This window comes from Rutilus rutilus (assembly GCF_951802725.1).
Source record: "Rutilus rutilus genome assembly, chromosome: 21".
Classification (NCBI taxonomy): Eukaryota; Metazoa; Chordata; class Actinopteri; order Cypriniformes; family Leuciscidae; genus Rutilus; species Rutilus rutilus.
The window spans coordinates 25,678,743-25,703,411 of NC_140226.1; the positions used below are offsets into that span (position 1 = coordinate 25,678,743).

Sequence of the window (24,669 nt, forward strand, 5' to 3'; positions counted from 1 at the left end):
GTGGTCGGCAAGATTGCCATCGGAAGCTGAGACTACTGTGTAATTGTAAAGTAATTGCGACCCCAAAAGACTTTTGTTTTTGTCAAACAACAGGGAAGCCTATATATTGTACAACACAGAGCTGATAAATAGATTATACTGTAGAAAAATCTACTTTCAGATGCAGTGCAGAACCACGTTACACATAAGTGTGAAAATAAGCAACCTATTAATATTGATGACAAAAAGAAAATGAGTCACTTAGACCTGTTTCACACCTCTGCAGCATCTAATTATTGAACCCACCCACACCAGCTCTTGGCTTGACATTGGTTGAACCTCTTGACTATAGCATAATTATAACCTGAAATTTCAGCAACACAAAGCTTAGTTCATTTAGAGCACACATCAGGGAAACGGACTCAGCGAGTCTGTGTGTTTGCGTTCCCTCAGTTGTAAACAGCCATTCTGGCCTAGATAAGGAGGCCGAAGGTAATGGAGAGAAAATCCTTTTAGAACTCGTCATGCTCTGTACAGCGTCTAGATTAGGATTTCTGCTTATAATCCTAATGAAAATCAGTGTTGGAAATGACTTTCTTAATCAGCTAATACTGTGGCCAGTGCCAGCTTCTTTAGTTTGCCCAACAGCTCATGTTATCTTGCACACCTAGTTTGTTTACAGCTTTCCAAATGTAATTGAGACCACACCAACTGACTGGTAGTGGCCTTGAAAGGCGAAATCCTCTCATGTTATGAAGCGCTCAGTAAAACTGGGTCTGAATATCAGCAGGGAGTTATTTGATTTTTCCCAAACTTCGATCCTAACTTTCACAGGATCAGAAAGCAACAGAATGACCTACTTTGAAAACTGTGGGGCGTTCTGCAAATGTCTTCCATTTTCTCTAGCACACCGCAAAGTACACAGAAGTAATAAGGGGTCAGCCATTTGCTTGAGTGTCAGTCATTAGAGTTGTTTTTCCGAGTGGACGAAAGACGAAATTCCCTTGAAAAAAGTTTCTTTATTGTCCAAAGACAGACATTCACATTGCAGCAGGCATTTTTAAATACATAAAAATTTACTGCAATACATTCTCTCTTTAATGCAAAACTCCACAGAAAAAGCAGGAAACCAAAACTCTAATGTGTTCACCTTATTTAGGGACTTGAAATGCTGATCCCAGTGCATATAATGACACAAATAGTGTGTTTATCTCTTAATTGGTGGGATGAGGACCACCCCCTCTATTGTGCTGGCCTGTCTCTGCAAGTCCACTCTCATATTTCGCCTCAACCCGTCCAGCTGCCATTGCAGAACAGCCTCCCTCTCCCTCAGCTCGCCCAGAGCCGTCGATGCCTGGAGCTTCCCAGCTGTCGCTGCCAGGCCAGGCTCTCTGTTGTGGAATATGTGAGGTGGCTTTGAGGGCTGTGGATCTTGGAGACATGGCAAAAAGCCACTTGATGTGATTGCGGAGGTGTTAGGAAGATGTAGACCCTCTAAATAACCTGCAACCTTCTTCTCCACCTCCATTCTCTGCCTATCAGAGAGCCGAGAAGCCCCCTGACGTCCCCCCTAATGAGAACGAGAGCTTGCTGAGACTGATGATCTCAACAGACTGGAATACTGATCAAACATCAAAAAGATACTAATATCAAAAAGAAAGGTATTGCAGCAGCCCAGATGATCAAGTACGTGGGAGTATAAATGTCAGTGTATATCTTTTGAATCACAAGGAATGTGTTTAGAATTGATGTGAAGAAAATTCAGTCTCAGACATTCAGAATAAGACCGCAGCCATGGCAGGCGGTCATTTATCATTACAGGTTAGATCTGTGGTTGGAACCACATCACAAAGACCACCTAATTATCCATCGGACCCACCATATCGAATTTTCATACAATGAAGTGTAATTTATTCAGGCAATAAAAGAATGCAATGATGAGATGACCTAGTTTTCATAATTCTTTTAGCTCTATCCTCCCTCATTATCGGGATATTAACACCTCTGAAGTCTGCTGGTAGAACCTTTGAACAGGTAATAAAACATGATGTTCCACATGCACAGAACAAATCATTTTCCTTGTGGAATTGGAAGCTATGAAAACCCAAAGAAAAGTAATAATAATAATAATAATAATAATAATAATAATAATAATAATAATAATAATAATAATAAGTCCTTAATTAAATAAATAGCAAAAAAAATTAAAATTATCACTATTTGTATTACAATGTTACTATTTTTTTGTGTATTGTTGGGACGGATAGAGAAATAAAGGATGATGTGATAAACACATCAATGTGTGACTGAGTTTATATAAATCTTAAAACTGAGACTGTCAACATCTCAGGCACCAAAACTGAGAAGAGCAAGAATTTTAAAACTTCATGCAGTGAAATACTGGCCTTATTATAAGCTGAAGCCTTCCCGACGGCACTTATGCAGGTCTGGCGGGTCGTTACCTGTGAGGCGAGTGTGAGAGTGGACTGCTCATTTCTTCTGGCTCTCAGGTCTGTCTGCAGCCTTAGCAGCATCTTGTCAAGTCGTCTGACTGCTCTCCTGGTCTTGTTGCTGTGAGGACACCTCACCGTGACAGCCCGCTCCCCAGGCGGCCAGTCGGCAGGCTCCACCTCGGACACATCGGCGAGGGAGCTGTCGATCACGCTGTCCTGCACAGAGACAATGGCATGAGTGCAACAGGTCTGTCAGCAAACACTTCTGCATCAATTGAGATGCACTGTGCTCAAAACCCATGCCAGATCAGTTAGTTCTGCTAAAAGAAATATCTCTTTGACATCATTAACTAAAAAGCTATCAGAGGGCTTTGTTTGCTGCAGGTTCTCATTTACAACCAAAACATGCATACTCTGTAGGTTTTTTTTTTTCATCAGGTTTCTCTTTAATGTGCAATCAACCACAATTCAACTCGGTTTTTACATTTTTTGAAGAAAATGAGGGGTGCTACTGCTTAGGCATGCAAATGGCTAAAAAGGTGTCTTCAGATCTGTACTGTAGTTTCTGTATTTTAACTAGGGTGTCATAATATTGGAAAAAGTGCCCTTAAAGCTTATAATCAAACTAAATCTGTAATCACTGGCCTCTGGCAACGGTCTGCGCGTTTTAAAGAAAAATGTTGAAGGATTTCGATTTAAGAGATTTCGACTCTCTTGTGAATGGGCATACGGCCATTGCCGGAAGCCAGTGATTATAGTTTATAGAGTTTTAAATATGGATATTTTTCTTACAAAAACCCATCAATTTTCTTCAGAAGGCATTTATTAACCAATTGGAGTCGTATGGATTACTTTTATGATGGATGGATGTGCTTTTTGGAGCTTCAAAAACTCTTCAATGCCATTACTAAGCTGGGAAGAGCCAAGATTGACTTAATATAACTCAGATTGTCTTAGGCTGAAAGAAATGTGCAACCCATGATACAGTGCCATGCTTCACTCTGAAACCTGCAGATCGTATATTTATGGACCTAAATTGCAGCCTTTGTGATTTGATAATCATATATAAAATTCCAATATCATTTAGTCATATCACGATTTCGATTTAATTCCGACATATGATATCATCCCTAATGACTAAAAATGTCATTTCAAAATTGATCAAAATTTATTAAATAACACAAGAAACGGGTCAGCAAACTCTCCACTCACTGATCATAACTGGTAATGTTGGGGTTTATGTTATCAGTGACATGCTGACGCACAGAGTTTGTCTCCAAAAATCCATCTTGTATGCACATGGTTATCATAAGGATGGCTAGGTACGAATATTAGTTAGGTTAAAATTAGGTTCTTTGATCCACTGGAGCAATTACAACAAAAGAAAAATCCTAACTTTTCACGATTTTTCCAGATTCCTTATCCAAAAGCAACATTAGCCAACTATGGTTGCATGTTCCATTGTTAGCGATTCAGTGTTTCCCGAAATCAAAGTTCCAACAAACATTCATAAACAGCACTGCAAAGTTGGAACTACAGTTCTCGACCTGCGGTTGTTAGTTGTTAGTATGACATAATACATGGATCATGCTCTTGAGATAAATAAAGTTAATAAGATTTAATAGGGGTGTAACGATACCCTCATGTCACGATTCGATACATATCACGATACTGAACTCACGATACGATATTATTGCGATACTCCCAAGACATATGGTAAAAGATTAACCAAAAATGTACTGTTGATTAAAATGCTAAATTTGATATTACATTGTGAGTGTAAATGAATAGGCTTGGACTTGTAACCCAATGCACAGGACAATAGAGACACCAGAATAACAATATTCATGATTCTGAAGCTGAAAATACTGAATTATTTTAGACAAATATATGCTTACACTCTTTCACTGACTAGATATATTTAAAATAATGTAGGCCACTTTTTACTGGTAACATAAAACATTTGGCATTATCAGGACACACAAATATTCCCCAATTGCATTACTATACATTATATTCAACATTATATACAGTATTTTAATGTAGTACTGACACTAAAACTCTGTAAACTTGATTTTTTTCACGCACAGTAATTTTCATTTTGGGTGAACTATACACAATACATATTGTCACTATCCACGATACATATTGTTATATTTTTGTATTGCGATATATTGTGACACGATATATTTAATATAGTATGTCATTCCATATGTATACAAATTGAATTCATCTTGACAATCGAGTTTGTCAAGAGAACGCAAGCACAATTTTTTTAACTCCAGAACCCCCGGAATATCATGCAAAACAGAACCGGCAATTGAATAAGACATCTCTAAAAAAAGCATAACAACCGCAAACAAAAATAGTCATCAGATGCCATGTTCGTTATTTACAGCAATAATCTGACAATAATTAGATCTTGAAATGAAGCTTTAGCATAAGTTCTGCCAGGAAGACTTAATTACTACCTCACTTATTACCTTCACATCTATCCTATCATGTCCTTATACTTGCTGTATAAAAGATCGGTACTTACACATGTCTGAGTTCGCAGATGCTGACGCAACAATCACCACCACCAGGATGGTCCTGTCATTACCTCCCGGGGGGTCGGCTGCCTTCGTCTTCAGGCAGGAAATGCAGATCCGCTACCCTCGGATTATGCACTACGGATTTTATAAAATAATTGCTTGCTGAGCTGTCAATAAATTTATGCTTGTTATATATTATTTCTCCCGAGTCTTTCTGGTAGAACTGATAAATTAGCAGAAGTTAGTGTTGCATGATGTTAATCGTGTAAATCGTATGTTAAATGATGTGAATCGTATGTTGAACCAACGTAGTTTGAATGATGAATGTGTGGTAAGGATACAACAGTTTCGAGAAACAGTCATGACTTGCTAGTTAATTTCTCCAACGATGCGTCATACTTTGGTGGTTAAGCAACGAGTTACATCATTGAACAGGAAATGAAACTTAGATTGTGACTTCTGTGTTCATATAAGTAAGACCAAACTAATAGTAAAACATACCAAACACACACTCTTGTGATTGGCTGTGATTTTTGATTGATTTTGTCTTGTATGGAAATACAAATTGCTTGTAACATTACATCTGGTTAGGCCATGGTGTTATTGCGAATGAGCCTTAAGGAGTTTAGAATAAACTAAAAACCCTACGTATCAGCAAAAATAACAGCAAGCACAACTGATTGCTTTCTTGTTAAAACAGTTCTGCGACAACACGTCCCAACACTTCAGAATAACTGTCAAAGTGTTTTGGGTAGATTATCCAGTTTTCTCAAAGTCAGACTTTGTGCAAGAACCTCCAAAGAAAATCGATTCTTTAAGAACCTGTGCTATTCAACAGCGGCTCAACCAATAGCTGAAGCTTAAGACTTGTTTCCATCACTCTTGTGAACAGTGACAAAACAATCCTGCCCAAATACCACTCCATCCCCAAAATGTTTGGCTTTCATCAAGGACTATAGATTTCCCATTGACGCGGTGGGCATGCTATTTGATTTCCATTCCTTTTCTTCCTGTTCTTTGGACCGGGGAACTTTTGTCTGCGTTTTAAAAGTCTAGATTGAATTTCTCACTAAAAGGAACCAAAAATTGGATTAACAGGGTTTAATGTATTTCTACAACTCAATTAGATAGTGGTTATTGTAATGCAGTGAAACCTCTCAATGTGCTTTATTCTGATTGTGTGACTTTTATCGACTTCTAATGAGGTTCAACAAAACAGAATTGTAAGAGAAAAAGTAATCATTTCAATAGTCTGATGCGCTGGAAGTGGGAAAACAAAAGCCCTCCACCATTTGTCAAACTCAAAGACACCCATGAGCTCACCACTCTTACTGAATAGCAGTTAAAACATCTTTTTACTTCAAAATGCACACTGAGAGTGAAAAATGAAACCCCTGCCAAGTGCTCAGGACCCACTCCTGCTAGCCAGGGACTTCTTTACAACTTCATTTCAAATTGGAGAGGAGCCAGCGTGAGTGAGGGCTCTTGTCCGCCAGATTCAGAGTCCTGGAGCACCAGTGCATCACTGTGAGTGACAACTCAAAGCTGGGCAAGGTTACTGCGGGAAGACCGCCAGTCTGGCTCTCAAACAACACTGGGGTAATATACATATTAGATTTAGTGTCATTGGTAACTTTTCAGAGTAAGCTAATTTGGCTGTGTTGAAAATCTCCCACATCTTTCTCAATGAACTGGTCATGCATAAATACCTGGGGCTGAACAGCGATGTGACAGCGTGAACAAACAGAATATCAGATAAAGGAGTGCGAGTTTGAATCTCAAATTCATTCCTGCATGGAACAAAGCAGACGTACCATCCAGCACCAGAATAACGGCTCATGGACTTTCCAATCCAGATACGCCTCCAGAATTCCATTCAGCGCTTGTATCCGTTCCAGCTCCTGAAATAAAATGTAACAAGAAATCCTGATTACACGCAGGGTAGCACTGTTGTTTTTAAAACAATAAAACCGCAATGGTTCTACAGTGCGAGTACAGTTTTGTGCACACTTGGCAGCCGCTTTGATCTGTACTCAGGGGCAATATTTTCCCTGTAGGAGCTTGGCTAATACCTCACATCTCTGCGGTTAGACAGAAGCACTCAAGGGACTTTAGGCTGATAACTCCTCTCAGCACCCCACACAGGCTGAAGGGCAATGGGGAGGGAGAAATCCCTGAGCTGCCCACCATGACTTACAAGGCTTGAGAAGAGAGATCTATTAGCCTGTGTCTGAACACATCCCACATTGTATAGGTCTAGAATAACTATTATTAAGAAGCAAGACCACCGGACATGCAATTTAAAATCTGCAGTATTTGCTCATGGGCGCTTAGCTCTGCTGCTGCTAGGTTGTTTTGAGCCGATTATCGAAGCCATACTATACATGCCACATGACTAATTACTGTAAAGTCTGATTGGCTGATATCACCAAAAGAATGTGCAGTCCCAAACCCTTCACTAACATGAGCAGTGAGCCCTACAAAAAAAATTGGACACTGGAAATACATCTAATATAATAGTGAAGACATTAAGTTGACCAATGATGCGTCAGTATGCAAATTTCATGCCTGCTACACGTGTTACTATTTGTAAGTAAGGCAGTACATAACACTCCTAACCAGGTGCAACATGGCACTATTTCAGGGAAGAGATTTGTTTCTTAACACTGAACCTGGGTTTGCTGTGCAATTACACAAAAACAATACAATCAGAACATTTCATTCCCATTAGTCGATTCTAGGGCTGCACGATTTGGGGAAATGTCATATTGCGATTATTGAGGTCAAAATTGCGATTGCGATATGCGATTGCGATATAATAAACGTGAGTCAACTTCCTTGGTTCTCAAGGAAAATGCACACACAGATAATGCTGAAATGTATATTTCTCAACTCAAACTAGCAACTGCAACTAAATGCACTAAACTAAATGTGTTTTCAGATTAAAATAATATTTTTTACCAAATCTTTGCATTACTGCAAACTTGTTATTGACTCAATAGTACAACAGTATAAAATAAATGGAACAATAAATAAGAACATTTATATGCTCATGAAAATAAGATATTTTTTAACATTCTGTCCAGACAAGCAGGGACATTTAAGCAGGATGTTACATATGCTTTGTCTAAACTCAGTCTGTGGATCATTTGTGGTGTAAGTGTATTGTGATTGTCAAAACATTTTATAGCAAATCAGAATTGTGTTAAGTTTAGTGACAACATGTTACAATGTTTACATGGTACAATGACTGGTAGACTACTGTTTTTATTATTGCTTGACACAAATTTCACGATTTCAATTCAAATCTTGCGATTTGATTCCGATCTTGATTCAATATCAGATTTATTTGGATAAATATTAGGTACAGTAGATACAAGTACATTTTTCTCAAGAAAAAAAATCTCACCTAATGCTGTAAACATACAGAGAGCCCTGTCTTTACTAGGCAACAATAACAACATTACAATATTTTAATGATATAAAAATATAATAACACATATTTAGCAAAATACTCCTCTCTCTATATATAATTTGTCTAGCCATCTAGCGTGCTATCAAATGGCTTTCCTGAGGTAAATGTTATGTGACATAATTGTTCTCCAGTGGTTTTATTGACCTCTTTCCGTGGTTGAAAAACACTGATTGATTGATATTTTGTATAAGGAATATACATTTCGGTAAGTTGTACTGTATCTTTCAACACACCTATTGTTCATTTGTGTTTTACTTACTATTAACTGGTAAAGAGTACGAGATGTTTGGTTCACGACCACGATCTGTCACGTCACATTTACAAGCGTGTTTGAATTTCGTAATAAAATTTACAGAATCTGAGAGCTGAGAATTTGTTCCTACCAAAAGTAACCTGCTCTGTCTAGTCTGTCGGTGTCAGTATACTCTTTGCTTCGCGATCTTTCTCTGCGTGAGAAAATGGATGTGTGGCGTGAGAGCGTGTGAAAAGAGTCAATTGCGTGAGAGTTGGCAGCCGTGCAGCACTAGTCGATTCAAAACAGTTTCATTTGCTTAATAACTTTTTATTAAATTGGTTTTATTACAATTAGTTGCATTAATTTGATCAAAAATACAGTAAAAAACAATTATATTGTGAAACACTTTTACAATTTAAAAACACATGATTTCTGATTTTTAGAGTCAAATAATCAGAAATCATTATATTATGCTGATTCGGTGCTCAAGAACATTACTTATAATTATCAATGTTGAAAAAAGTTTGTGCTGCTTATTATTTTTGTGGAAAATGGATAAATGGATAACTATTGCTGTGTATTATTACATTTTAATGGGTTCTCATGAATAAAAACATAATTCATCCTGTTCATGTAGCAAATAACTGGAAAAAATGCAATGATTGGGTTTACTGTAGCTTCTTGCACTAAACATTTTTGCCTCTACTTGCTATAATTGCTGTTCGAAATAAACATTCCTCTGATTAGGAAAAAAATAATTCCAAAGACCTAGATAGCAGCATTTAAAAAAACAACAACAACAACTCACAATGTCTCTTTTTCTCATCTTTCACTCACTTTCTCTACATCCCACTCATCCTTTTTCACACTTTTTTAAGGCACTCTAAACAACCTGCCTGACAAAAACAGCCCCTTCGTTAGATGTCAGGAGGGAGACTTTTTCTCTGAGATAAAATACTCTTACAAAGCCTCTAAAGAGCGCTGGAAAAAGGAAAGGAAAGAGGAGAGCGTAGGCCTTTTGACTTTAAAGATCAAGATCCACACTCTTCAAACAAGCAGGATTTCCCACCTTGTCAATCTGTCACACCAAAGAACAGGGCGGCACATAGAGGTGGATGCTTCATTACAGCCTTCTCCAGAATAAGCCAGGGGATGAAAAACACATTGACAGCTGCGTGCAATCATTCGCCGATTGAAATGAGCTTGTTACCTAGCTTACGGCAGTTATTATCGAGCGCTGATCACCATATGCTCTGATGACGGATAGAAGCACTTAACATACACCAAAGGAATACAAATGCGATGAGAAATCTCTAGAGAGAATCTAATTTAGTAAAAGTGTCACTTGTCATGTAATAACAATGATCAGGGGCTGAACTCATAACATTTGCCTAGTGTTTAATGCAGAAATCATAAGACCTACATGATCTCATGCCAATATTTCATTAAAATGTTCCAGTGTTTTCATGTCACCTTGTCAAGTGCACTTGATGTCGTGCTGCTGTGATGGAAACCAGTGGCATGAGGCTGACAAGCAGCAGAGGGGCTGATATTGGAGATAACCTAGAGAAAGCAATCACAGGATATTATTTCATTTCTGCATTTACATCCAAATATGCTGTTTTCATAATAGTTTTTTTTAGGCTATAATGTGTCGAGTGACTTGCCCTATGAGTGAATTTAGACCCCTCTTCCTGGGCAGAAAGTAAGCTCTTCCACTGGAGCCTCAGTTTCCCATATTGCCACTGCAGTGCCTGTAGCGCCTGATCCGTCTTTACTGTGGCATCCTCTCCTGGTCCACATGTCACAACGTCATCCTGTCCATGTGTTAGACCTTGAGGGACCTTACATGTCCACAAACATATTAGGAAAAATCATCACAATAGCTTTCAAGCATCATTTTATTAGTGCTGAAACAACACCTAGAGGCAAAAAGAACAAATCCTACAACACAAAAATAAAGATAAAGACAATCTTCAGTAGATTAAAGGTTTTATGATATAACCTCAGGGGAGACAAGCTGGTTTCAGGGGAGATTTTGCTTTTGCTTTGTTAAATCCATAAAACAGAAATCACAACTTAGGGCTGTTGAAAGATAAATAAAAAAATAAAAAAATAAATTGTTTTGTTTTGATCTTTTTTCTTTCTTTTTTTGTTGTTGTAATTAAATACTTTAAAAGAGTTGCTTTCAGCAATTGTTTGGAAGACAATCATAGCAGTATAAAATAAAACTGTAAAAATACAGTTCATATTGTGAAATTCAAAATGACCGTACTATTTTTACATGTTTTAAAATGCAGTGTATTCCTGTGATGGCAAAGGTGACTTTTCGGCATTATTGCTGCAGTCTTCAGTGTCACATGATCATTCAGAAATCATTATAATATTCTGATTTCGTGCTCAATATGCTAATTTATGTGCACATACATAAAGACACCATACAGATGTAGATGAATGCAGCACTTGTTTTAAATGTTTCTAAATGCTGGTATCAAATAACAGATCTTGATTTTTTTTTAACCAGTTTGCTTCTTTTTTTAAATAATGGACATTTTATTAAACTGATGATACTAATATATGCTAATAAAAACTAGAGTTAGAAAGAACACATTTCTGGTTTACTGTAATGACTATTAATAATAATAATAATAAACAAATAATAAATGAGTGGAAAAAAAACAGATCAGGGGTGTTCTGAGTGGTTGCTAGCTAACTAGCTTACTAGACAAAAGAGCAAACCCTTAAGTCTCTGATGTTCTGGTTTGTAAATATGACTTTGGCCAATACTTTTTAAAAGTAAGTTTTTATTTTTATTTTATTTTTTTATCATCAACCAGGTGACAATCAAATCAGAAATGCTTCGAATCATAACAGCACACTTGGGGTATACCATTTGGGGTATAACTCATGACTGTAGCACAAACCGTTACAGGCTGATGTATACTTAAGGTTAATATAATTAAGCCTTGGTATGAGCAATAGTGATGCTTGACTTAGCAAGCACCATTGAAACAGATGAAACTGACATTTAGAAAGTCTCCATTAGATTAAAGTTTTAGGACTTAACCAATTAGACTTTTAAAAAGAGTGAAACAGCTTTAAAATTGATCCTAAAAGCAAACAGGATTTTATGCATTGTGTTCCATTCATGATTGCTTCTTATTAGAAAGTCAATTAGATTAGTCAACCAAGAGCAAACGTTTTTGTTTTTTTGCAAACTAAAGTTATTTGTTTAGTGTCTCAGTCTTGTTTAATGTTCTTAGGAGGCCGCTGATATGATTTCAATAACAACACTGTAGTTTTTATTAAAGAAAAACCTGTCTCTGACTTCAATGTCCTGTCTGTGTGCATCACTGTGCCTAAAATGCAGTGTTAATCTGCTCTCTGCTGGCCTTATATAGAATAACACTTGATATACTAACTTGACAACTATTCATTTACAAAACTCTATTGTTTAGCATCAACTGAGAAAAGCAACTGTTAAAATTAGTCATCTCTCCCTTGATCAGATACACAAAACTCAAGGTCTCACCGTTGGTGCAGATGAGAGCATGTCTAACTGATGAACCTTCTCTGCCAGCAGGAAGTCCAACAGATTCCCAGATGACAGCACCCAGCCGAACGCCAGGAGCAGATCTCGGCTCCCCACCTCGTCTATGTGACTGGGGGGCCGGGACCCCAACACCCACGGGGCCCCATAGCCACAGTGCCACAGAGCACTCCTCACAAACAGCAGCTGCATGTCTGCAAGCACAACACTGTTGGTTGTACAAACAATAATGAATAACGCAATGGACTGCATTTATGGGCAATGATAAATTTTACCAAAGTCTTTAGAGTCCTGGCAGTGGCACGCACAATCCAGTGCAAAGGCTCTCTGCAGAAGCCTACTTAACAAACTCCACATGTCCAGTGCCTGAAAGCAAAGCATATTTATGAGCACACTAAGCAAGGTTTATCTAGTTAACGATGACTTATCTATCAAATTATCCTAAATCAAATTAAAGAGAGGGAGAGGAAGGGAGAAAGAAGTGGTAACGTTACCATAGTACAATAAGGGTATCAGATGGTTACATTAAAATATATATATATATATATATATATTTACAAGATGTTACCATCTGTATATATATATGTGTGTGAATACTTTATTTTAGCTGCCTATGTTATACAAGTCAAGCACTTTTGGCTGGAAATAAAAGAAATGTAGACCCGTGTAGACCTTACCGAATCTTCTCTATTGAATTTGGCTCTCCTGAAAGCCTCGGCTGTCGGGATCGACTCGACGCTTAACCCGGACAGTAGTTTGCAGAGAGAAGTGATTACTTCTTTCACTTTAACACTCTTTTCGCGCTGCATTTTTCTTCTTGTAGTATGTTGGAAGCCTTGACGGTCGTTAGGCAACAGCCACTTCCTAGTTGGGTGATATTTACCATTTACGCCGTTTTGATTAGTTGCTGTTTTGGCGCGTTTCATGATTGACGTGAATCCTGACCAATAGGAATTGTAGGCAGCCCACCACGATAACAGCTGCATTAAAAATGCAGAAATACTGCAAAACTCTTGTTTTATTTTGTATATTTCATATATGATACAATTGCTATATATTTAAAATGTAGAAATGAATTCTCAAAGGATCTGAAGTAAAGGGAACAGCATTTCCTCATATTTTGTGATTATGTAGCGTTTATGATAACTGAGTATTGAACTGAAAACACAATTATAAGTCACACAATAAGAACTATAATAATCATAATGATAGGTCATTTTTATTTTTATTTAATTTATTTTGCTATGGGTAAAGTCAGATGTGTCCAACTTTACTTCTTAAGAACTTTACTGCCCCCTCCTGTTCAAGGCTTGTCGTTCACCCCCTAAATGAAAACAAATTGAATGCCAGGGCTTATCTAATATTAATATTAATGATAATGTAATATATAATAATATTAATTGAAAAGATAACAATATAACTTTTGCGCAGAGGACAAAATAGTTTATTTTTTTCTTGTGAAACAGTAAACAAAAACAGTTAACATCATGTAGAGGGGTCACAAATGCTAAAACATGCTTAAAATTGTAAATATAAAATTTAAATCACATTAATAAAATTGTTAATAGGAAACGAAGTCAGATAACTTTTTAATTACAAAATTTTAATTTACTTGGCCACAAGACATGCTACAAAGTGTTTAATTACTCTCATTGTGCAACTTGCTTTAAAGGTATAGTGGAGGATCTTTCCAAATTTTAGATAAGACTCGCCCACTTTTTGAATAATTTTGATTGATTCACCAGAATGATTGACAATTAGGAGGACCAATAGTATAGGTGATCCACCCGGAAGTAAAAAATCCTCCATTTTTAAGTACCACACATACAATGTAATGTGTTAACAATACACTTAGTAATGAAACTGTATGACAACAGAATAACTGCCTATTAAGTAGGAGTTTTGCTTACTGTAAATTATTACAAAAATTGTCATTTTTATAGTCATTAATAAACATTAATGAATATAAATGAATAGATACATTGAATTTTTAAAGTAGCCTCCTAATAGAGACTGAAGTATAGCACCACTTAAGAGGTTATAGGTTATAGTCTCTGTCATACCCTTGATGGTATCCATCCAGTTTTGTACTTGCTTTAATATCACTGGCTTGTATTTTACTGTTACAATTTAGCATCGGTCACCCTGAAAAGCACAACGTAAAAAAGTTTAGTCATTAACTTTCTTAACTTTTAATATGTCCTTCATGTGGAAACATGTGAATTAACTGGTTATTCAAGTCAAAAATAGTATTCAATATGACTGAATTAAGTTATATTAAATTAATAAAGTGATTTTTAAGGGTTAGATCAAGTAGAAATAATTATTTGAGGTAACAATGACATGCATCAATTCTTATTACAGTGTAAGTAATTAGGAACATCCTATATGTCCTTCTGCACAACCCATAAATTATGATTGTGTATCTCTGCTTGTGCTGAGGCTAACAAAACACGGTTCAAGTGTGTGCTTTTCAAATCTATTCAAATAGTGTTAAAGCTCAAGAAAATGGATTTAGCTTTTTATCTTTATTTTGAATAAATACACCTAATGCAAATATTGCACAGACTTTTAAAAGTAAAAATGCTGGTGTTTGAACAATAAAAATGCGTAAGAAATTGCATTAAGTCTCTCCTTCAGCTTCCTCCTCTTCTTGTTTGATGACAGGGTTCCCTAAAAATGCAAATGACGAGGAATCCATTTTTTTGCAACCATGGCCTTATTAACATATTATTATTTTTTTCATGTCATCACAAATATGACACTTACCATCTAGCTTTTTAAGTCTGGGAAGCCTCTTAGTAGCCTCCTCTATCCAGTTGCCATCAGCAGCATACTTTTCTTCTAACGGGTTCCCCACAAAGACGAGGTCCACCAATGATGGAAGATCTGCCATCTTCAGAAACTCCCCTAAGGAACAAACAGCCTCATAAACTCCTCATCCTGGATAGTTCACCCAAAAAAATCTGTCATCATTTACTCACCCTCAAGTTGTTCCAAACCTGTATGAATTTCTTTCTTCTGCTGAACACAAAAGCAGATATTCTGAAAAATGTCGGTAACCTAACAGTTGATGGACCCCACTGACTTCCATAGTATTTTCTTCCCCTCACTATGGAAGGCAATGGGGTCCATCAACTGTTTGGTTAACCATATTCAAAATATCTTATTTTGTGTTCAGCAGAAGAAAGAAATTCATACAGGTTTGGAACAACTTGAGGGTGAGTAAATGATGACAGAATTTTCATTTTTGGCTGCTATCAGACTCTCAGGTGAGTCTATTTTCCATGCTCACCCCACTCCTTGACTAAGTTGTTGGACATGTATAACACTTTGAGTTTCTTCATGACGTGAATTCCCTTCAGCTTTTCTATGAGGTTATACGAGATCCACAGCTCCTCCAGAGTATCACCTACCGCCTCCTGTGGGGGACAGAAGAGCTGTGTGAATTCTCTCTGAATTCTTCAAGCTATCATTAATGTTCTGTTCCTTTACTTACAAGTCCATTAAGGTTTTTGATGTAATTCCGCCCCAAGGACAATATCTTAAGGTTCTCTGGGAGAGAAATGTAAATAAACTGTTATGCAATCATGACGAATGCATTTGACAGCTTTGCATCTGAAGGGAGTACTTACTTAGACCATTCAAGTTGGCAATTTTTTCAATACAGTTTGTTGACAGGGATAATCTCCTAGGCAGGACAGAATTTGCAATGAAGATATTTTAGGGAGTTATTATATTATGACACACATGGAAGCTGGTTTAAGAGAAAATACACAAAAAATTGGACTTGTATATTTAGACTCACTCGCAGTTGCTAAGATTAGAGAGAGATGCGTCCATTTTTTCAACGGGAGGGATCTGACCATAAAGCTTTACTGCCGTGGCCTCGCTCGCTTTTTCGCCTGTTTTCTCCTCCTAGTAACAACCAAGTGAAATCAATAAACATAATTAATAGTACACAGAAAACAACCTACGGTTTATACTAGGAATGTCTAATGGGTTAAAGGTATAGTTCACCCTAAAATAAAAACTCTGTCATTATTACTCACCCTCATGTCGTTCCAAACCCGTAAGACTTTCGTTCATCTTCGGAACACAAATGAAGATCTTTTTGATGAAATCTGAGAGGTTTCTTCTGACCCTCCATAGACAGCTACGCAACTACCACTTTGACAAGTTCATTTAGAGATCATAAAACTAATCGATATGAATTGAGATCGTTTTAAATGAAAATCGCTTTAAATGATGAACAGATTTAGGCTTTTATTCACATATAAACATTGATCAGTGAAGGGTAATTGATTGATCAGTAACCTCTTGCAGAAGCTCAAACGTGTGATGGGAAGTTCGGATCATTTTACTGACTCTCTTCGATCTCGTTAATCAAAATGAACGAATCTTTTTCCGAGTCATTTCGTTCATTTAAGGGGCTTTAAATATTATACTTTTAACAGGCAAATTCCCTGAACACATCCACCTACGCAATCTTGATCATATTCTGAATTAAGAAATCATTATAATGCCGTCAAAAATAATTCACAGGGAACATAAATAATTAACCTTCCGAGTCTTTCGTTCATTTGTCACGTGACAGACACAATGAACGATCCGTTCATGAACGACTCATCATTAGAACCTCATTGGTTCTCGCACGTAAGGCGAACATGCTTTTGCTTTCGTTTACCACAACTGATGTGAGTTGATAAATATTTATATCTGTTCATAGTATAAAGCAATCATGTCTCTATAGAAAATTTGGACTAAACCGCTTAATTCAATGGATGAGTTTTACGATCTCTTTATGAACTTTTTGAAGCGTAGCTGTCACTGACGAACAGAAAGCTCTCAGATTTCATCAAAAAGATCTTCATTTGTGTTTCGAAGATGAACAAAAGTCTTACGGGTTTGGAACGACATGAGGGTGAGTAAGTTAGGCTAATTAATGACAATTTTCATTTTTGGTTGAACTATCCCTTTAAAACTTGAAAAAAGTTAAACTACAAAACTAAATTAGTAATAAATGTTTTACCCATTTCACCAGGGCCTCTTTAATAGTTGTTGCTTTTGCCTAAAAACACACATAACAACTGATTAGTCACTCACAGCAAATGGGATGTTTAACGTCTTTGTCATAGCAAAAACATAGTTAATAGCTGAAAACAAAACCAATAACAAAATGTAGGGGAAAAAATTCTGGATCTCTACAAGTATGTAACTGTATGTTATAAAATTCACTAATGAATACAGATGCTAACTTACAACAAGCTCCCTATACTAGACAGTACATTGACATCATCTGTAGTCTGTCACAATTTGTGCATCTTAACCTAATATTAATACTAAGTTTAATACCTAATAAGCAAATAACTTTGCACATTTAAAACCTAACTAGCTAATGTCCAACAGCTAGCAAGGCGGCTAACGTTACATGTTTATCTGCTGCAACTGCCTGACTCAAGTGATGACCATTGAAGCAGCTTGTATTTGCAGCCTGAGTAATGTCCTCTTTTCATTATTAACAGCAAGCGCTGGTTTTCCTTATTTAGAACAACGTATTATGCACCCATTAACATCGCATAACAAAGCGTTTAAAGGCACAAACAGGATGGGAACTCACCATGTTGCTCTTTACGGTTGCTATGGAACTACCCTGAAGCAAAGCGCGTGCGCAGAGTGATGCGTCCGACGAGCACGAGCCGGGAATCCGCCTGACAACACAAACATCGCGCTGGTCTTGTTGCCATATTATAGATAACTAACTTTATCATTATTTATTGCCTTAATAGTAGGATGCCGCTGCAATGAAAATAGAAAAAGAATAAAATAAAAATAAAAAGTATAAATAATAAATCTTCAGAAAATAAGACATCACAATAATAAGGCCTTAATTTAATGTTCTTTATATTTTATTCTCAGTATTTTTCGTTATTACATTCACATTTTAGCAGCATAGCCTACTATTCATATTGGACTTTGTTTTTATTTGCTATTAGACATATGTTTGCGGTTTACAATGTAAAAACCGTACGATTTTTAATAATGTCCAGTGTCCACTCAGTCCACTCCAAATACTGTACTGGTTCAAGTTGATAAAACCCATTGAGAGGTTCATTGTGTGATTCCACAGTCAGACCACTGGGTGGGAGTGATGTAACAATGATTACTCTCTCTCTCTCTCTCTCTCTCTCTCTCTCTCTCTCTCTCTCTCTCTCTCTCTCGCTCTCTCTCTCTCTCTCTCTCTCTCTCTCTCTCTCTCTCTCTCTCTCTCTCTCTCTCTCTCTCTGTGTGTGTGTGTGGGTGTGTTTGTATTAAAACATGGGCATTACACTGGTATTACGTGTTTATAAGAACATTTCCTGAGACCTCGTAATTAAAATGGCTTAAAAATCATGCTGAAAGTTTTCTGTGCTGGGTAGGTTTAAGGGTAGGGTTAGTGTAGGTGGATAGAATATACAGTTTGTAGAGGTAGAGTATAAAAATCATTACGACTATGGAATGGAATGTCCTCATAATGATAGGTGCACCAACATAGGTGTGTGTGTGTGTGTGTGTGAGAGAGAGTGAGAGAGAGAGAGAGAGAGAGAGAGAGAGAGAGAGAGAGAGAGAGAGAGAGAGAGAGAGAGAGAGAGAGAGATTTAACCCATACTTTTATTAAATCAGTATCAATAACAAGAAAACCATAAACAAAATGATTAATATCTGATAGCATTGGTCACCAACTAATATCTAAATGATAAAAAAAGAAGAAGAATTAAAACACTGTAATAAAAGGGTTTCCAAATCCTGCATCTTTGTATAATACTTAAATATAACTCATGTCTTAGACCTATAATAAAAGCCTTAAACAGCAGTTTACTCTTGGCCATGTATATTCCTTATCCTTTTTCTTTTTCGTGAAATGTATTTTTGCTTGACCGACAATACAATTGATCTTCTAAAGGCTGTCATTAATGACAGTCAGGTCTGACCAAATGTCACCCAATTTCCGACACATAAAAATATAATGGTTTGCTAAATCATTGGCCTGCTTATGACATAAAAAGTTGAAATTATGATATAAAAAGTAATTATGACAAAAAAGTAAATTATGAGATACAAAGTCATAATCATTTGTCATACTTTTGACATTTATCTCACAATTATCAACTAGTATTTCATAATTGCTACTTTTGATCTCATAATTGTAACTTTTTATTTCATAGGACTATAGTAGCCTACACGATTTTACTTTTTGGTAGAAATGGGCTTCAAACTAAGTTTTTTCACATGTTAAAATACTTTAATCCTTGTTTTATGTTAAAACATATCAATAAGTAATTGCACAGTTGTTATGATGATCACAAATCGAGTTGAGAAAAATAAAAAAATGTAATACTGAGAGCAAAACATGAAGCGTCTAAATGTAAATAGGCTATGCAAGTGTATAAGAATATAAAGATTCTATAAACATTGACAACAGTACAAACAGGAATGCAATGTCAAATACAATGTTCAGAATAGAAACGCTGAACATTAGATTTCCGTGCCTGATGTTAGACTGGACGTTTATTAGAAATCGAATATGTATTATTAATATGTATAGGCCTACTACCCCGAGAGTGTGTCATATTTGCATAATAGTGGGCTTTCCTACTTTTTTAATACAATCCCACATAAATTGCTTTGTCTGCGGTGTCATTAGTGAAATGACTATTTGTCACATTTGCACGCAGAAAATCAGTATCATTACGCTGGCAAAACCATGAATAATGAGTTTCAAGAAATTGTATTCATTGCTGAGGAGCACTTGTATCGTGGTGATCTGACACACGCATGCGCAGTGCAGCCCAGTTACAGCGAGCAGCCTCCTCAAGAGCCCAGCAGCGAGAATTCAGACAGCAGCAGTCAGTCTCCCCAGTTCCTGTTTCCGCCACGACTCGCCAAGCATCCCTTTCATTAAAACATACGCGCTGTGGAGATACAAGTAACCGGTTCCAAATCAAGGTAAGTGTGTCGCCGTTATATACGACCGCATTTCGTTTAGGAAAACGGTGTTTTTCTCGCCGGCGAGTTCGCTCCATCCCGGCCTGTTGCTAGCTGCCTCGACTGCTGAACGGGAAAAATAACGGTCAGGTTTGCAGCTCGAGCGCATTGTGTTTTCGCGGCGTGATACCGAAGTATGCTCTGGTCAGACTGTCATTTTGTAGCCATTACGAGCACGGACACAATGAATAATGTGTTTATGTACTAGGAAGAGGTGAAGACGATTGCGAATGAATGTCCTATGCCAAATATAGGAAGCCTACTTTCAGCGAATCCACACCATATAGCGGAAACGAATTTACAACACTAAAATACCTGACTAAATTATTAAATTAATAAATGGTATGTATCAGGGCTGCTGAAGTGGTGCAGCGTAAATGTCCGGTACGTTAGCCAGACATTTAGCAGAAGACTCCACAGCAGCAGGAGCGTGTCCATGTTTATGTGGGTAGAAAGGAGAAAGGCAAGTTAACGTGAAGCCACTGCAGAAATCGTAGTGTTTACTTTTAGACCCCTAGGAAGAAAGGCAGCGTGTTACTGAGGACTGCAGATGGTGTTTAAAGAAATAGTTAACAAGTAACAACACGAAATAAAATTTAATTTATTTAACTTCATGTTGTTCCTTCTATGACCCCTCTCCACCACCACCACCTCCACCACCCCCACCCACACACAGAATGTAGTGACTGGGAATGGGGACTGAAGATGTCAAGCCTCAAAATTGGAATAATTGTGTCATAAAAGTAGCCTACATGACTCAATATTTTGTGTTGGTAGCAATTGTGTGAGGAACAGAATTACATTATTTTCCATAAATCTTAACATCCGTCTTAGCTCTTGCGAGTACATGAAGAAAATGGAAAGATGCATGAATCATGTGGATTACTTGTGTGAATGTGAGTAGGCTATATGATGATGGCATTTACATATTTCTCTGCCTGTTATTACAACAATACAAACCACTTATTATGATGATGATTGTTTTTCCTAACACAGTTCCCACAAGTCCTTTTACTATTCTTTTTAGCTTTAAGGTAATGTTTCTAAACTGCGTTGGGATCCGAAATTTGAGAAAGTGAGCTGTCTACCTAGACAGCATATTTCTACATCATAGGCATCTCCTCCAGTGCTCTTCCTTACTTAATCTGCTATCACACCCATTAGACACACTACAGGATGGGCACCATTAATTATCATCATATAACAATTTGGCTTCACTCTTTTAAGGCTACTCTGTGGTTTTTATCTCCCGTCATGTCATCTGCTGTTTTAATCGATGCTCAGAAAACATTTGCCTCACTTAAGAGCCTTGTAAAATCAATGTGTTCTACAGATGTTCTGCCCAGTCCCTGCTTTTCCAAGCATACACCGATAACAAGCTTTCATAGTCAAGTGCGTTATTACATCTACAGTGCTTGGACTTGTGTGCAATCTCTCAACATTCATACATCTTTAATAGTGTTTTTTTTTGCATTGAGGCAGCTTATTTCGCTTGACTTGGAATTAATGATATAATTAAATCTGCTGTGATAATTAATACCTTCACAAGGTTCTGGCTAGAGATGATGAGATGTTTCTCCTCCAAAGTCAGATGGTCCTCATCAAAAAATTAAACTGTTTTCTGAATCTGTCTTGTATCAGTTGATTTGCATTGCATTTGGCCTTAGATCAGGTGTACAGCAGAACACGAAAATATGAGCATTACATTTCATACAAATATGTAACTATCATAGCTTATAGCTATTCTATAAATACCAGGTTTCAGTCTAGCACTTTTCCAATGTTTAAAGAAATAAACTGGAAAATATGATTAGTTAAGTAACCATAAAAGTGGTTATCTGATTTTAAATAAAAAATATTGACTGAATACAGCCTGTCTATATAAGATTACACCAACCAAAGCGATTTTTATGGGTCAAGTAGCAGTCACTCCTTCACATTTAACATTAAAGTCAGACAAACTGAGAGAATGAATTCGACACTACTCTGCTATGTTTACTTGCCAGGGTCCTTAGAGCTGCCTTGGCCAATGGCAGTCCCTGTAACTTCCCTAAGGGGAGCTTCATTTAGCCAGGGGACTTTTTCTGGGAATTAGCTACTTTTTAAAAATTCACAAACAGAGTAGTAGCTACTACTTACTTGTTTCAAATGATAAGTTATATTTGAGGTTGATGGATGATAGACAAACATTTGGATTTCCTGCGCGACATCTTATAATTACCACAAGGACCCGCTGTTAACGATCTGTCCCTCGCGGGAAAAGTTTTTTCTTTTCTGTGACAAACCGACTAATACAATTTTGGTCGATTAAGCCTCTTCTTGTCGACTAATGTTTAGTCGACTATTTGAGGGCAGGCCTACCTGTTCAACATTTGGCTGTTAGAAAATTCATATGTCAGTGTGTGATGTGGCCTTATCTTGCTGAAGTGAAGGTTATCTCTACTCCAGTATTTTATAAACCTTTACATTCATTTAAGTTTTAAGTAACGTGTGATCATGTCTCTTGTTGAAAGTTTGCTTTTAATCTCAGTTCTCTTCAATCAATCACAACTCTCACAAATTAACAATAGCCTAAATATGCATTTATTTGTCATAGGCCTCTGGAGTCTTATTGCAGTTTTTGCTCCATGAATGTTTAGCACTGACTCACTCTGCTCACACAATTATGGTTGTGAAACATTAACTTGAAAAGCTAATATGTGGTTATGGGATTTCCATAATGTGTAGTTTCACCTTCCAACCTGATCCCAAGCTACCTTTGCACATATAGGTTTTGTTTTGTGGTACTTAAATGAATGACACTTATGTGGTGACTGCACATGTCGCAATAGTCACATGACCATGTAACAGGACAATTTGCCTAGTGGAAATCATCTGCATGCATGTCTGTCTTGTCACATTTGTCATATTTGAGTAATGAACTGAGAAATCTAATAATGCCCTAAATAGATAATTGTCTCCTGGGATGAATTATGAAGAAGAATTATTAACCCAGGGAAAGACGGTTCTGGTTTATGCTTGTTTTATTGAGATTGAATGGAGGAGTAATAGAGTGCAGGGCTTTGCTACTTTTTTTAACATACATTCGCCCCATGCTGTGAAGTGAAGGTCAGGATGGGGGCTGTAATAAAGCTCAAAATCACGGATCAAACTGGAGTGAAGGGAATCTCATTCCCCTCCCCCGCTCCCCTTGCTCATCTCTTCTATTCTGCCAATATCAGGTGACTACTCTTGGCTGAGTTTCCATAGCAATGTGGGCAGTGGGCAGGGATAAAGAGGTTCTGATCAGTTTTAATGATAGTGTAGTTTGCCTCTCTGAGCAGGAGATGGAAAATCTCTCCCAATAGGTTTTGATTGGAACGGCAGAGAGGTGTGGGATTGGGCGGCAGGGACTAGCGTGTACAAGTGCAGGTGTGTGTGTGTTTGCATGAGATGGATGATGAAGCAAGTAGCTGCGGTGGGGTGGGATAATCACATGGATGAGATCTTTGGCAGGGATCCTAATGGCAGACCATGTAGCTTTCCACATGATGAACATTTGCACTCACTCTTTCCCAATTCTAGTTCTGCGGCAGTGGGCTGCAAGAAAGAGCGTTCCAGCCATTGTCTTAACTCTCTCTTTCCCAGGACAAGGGAGACTGTGAGTCATTCTTCAGAGCCCTTTGGAGATTGTATAAGTCAGTGTGTGTGCATTTGTTGTGTGTTTTGCTGGTAGGTTCTTAGCTGACTGCTTTTGCGCCCATCAGACATGACAGTGGCCAACGACAGGAGCTGTTTCATCGGCTATAAATACCACACTGTAATGTGGAGCATCGCTCTGGCAGCTGCAGGGGAACTGCTCTGCCTTTGCCCACACACAAGGAGAGGAAGGGTCAGGATTACACCAACAACAGACCTTGTTTGACCCCTGCAGAAAAACGATGTTTTTGCATAAACGTAAATTTGCAAATGCACTTCTGCAAAGGTTCCGGAATAGTCCTCAATAAGCTGAACTCAGACCCTTGTTTAGAGTTGAGAACCCAGAGGCACGCAGTTTGCACAATAATTGTGTCCTCTGCTTAAGCTGCATGCAGACAATGAGGCCACAGTTACTTAAATTAAGAAAAAGGGGGAAAACTAGCAACAGAAATAGACTTTAATCGTCTCAGAAGCCAGGTTCTTTTTCAGCAGGTCCTCGCTCTGTGACTGTCAGAATTACAAGAGAATGTAATGTATTTGGTTTTTGCTATCATTATTCACCCTACTTCTTCATCTGTGCCAGCAAACACACCTTGTCCCACCAGAGTTATGTTCTACCCACAAACTTTGTGGTCCTCTGAGAAATCTTTCCCACCTGGATAGAAATGTATGTGATTGTGGATACAATTTATTTACTTTGAAGTAAAACAAAATATCTCACTCCACTACCTACTGCACCT

The 24,669-nt window shown here is 37.5% G+C and overlaps 3 protein-coding genes across 3 annotated transcripts in view; 1 reads left to right on the plus strand and 2 right to left on the minus strand.

Moving 5' to 3' along the window:
• Positions 1–983: 983 nt before the first annotated feature.
• tedc1 (tubulin epsilon and delta complex 1) lies at positions 984–13,099 on the minus strand. Its single transcript, XM_084393247.1, has 8 exons — positions 12,904–13,099; positions 12,502–12,592; positions 12,209–12,420; positions 10,344–10,520; positions 10,150–10,239; positions 6,781–6,867; positions 2,442–2,648; positions 984–1,549 (listed from the first exon to the last, which is right to left on the minus strand). Exons 1-8 carry the CDS (start codon positions 13,033–13,035, stop codon positions 1,187–1,189), a joined length of 1,359 nt encoding a protein of 452 aa, XP_084249373.1. The 5' UTR covers positions 13,036–13,099; the 3' UTR covers positions 984–1,186.
• Positions 13,100–14,404: 1,305 nt separating this feature from the next.
• Positions 14,405–17,941, minus strand: dnal1 (dynein, axonemal, light chain 1). Its single transcript, XM_084393521.1, has 8 exons — positions 17,847–17,941; positions 17,259–17,297; positions 16,035–16,144; positions 15,862–15,917; positions 15,726–15,781; positions 15,522–15,648; positions 14,996–15,136; positions 14,405–14,899 (listed from the first exon to the last, which is right to left on the minus strand). The coding sequence occupies exons 1-8, from the start codon at positions 17,847–17,849 to the stop codon at positions 14,850–14,852; spliced, it is 582 nt and encodes a 193-aa protein (XP_084249647.1). The 5' UTR covers positions 17,850–17,941; the 3' UTR covers positions 14,405–14,849.
• Positions 17,942–20,061: 2,120 nt separating this feature from the next.
• Positions 20,062–24,669, plus strand: part of fut8a (fucosyltransferase 8a (alpha (1,6) fucosyltransferase)) — a 92,278-nt gene continuing 87,670 nt past the window's right edge. The window contains exon 1 of the mRNA XM_084393522.1: positions 20,062–20,212. The gene's annotated coding sequence lies outside the window, so the exon portion shown is untranslated. The remainder of the gene's footprint in view (positions 20,213–24,669) is intronic.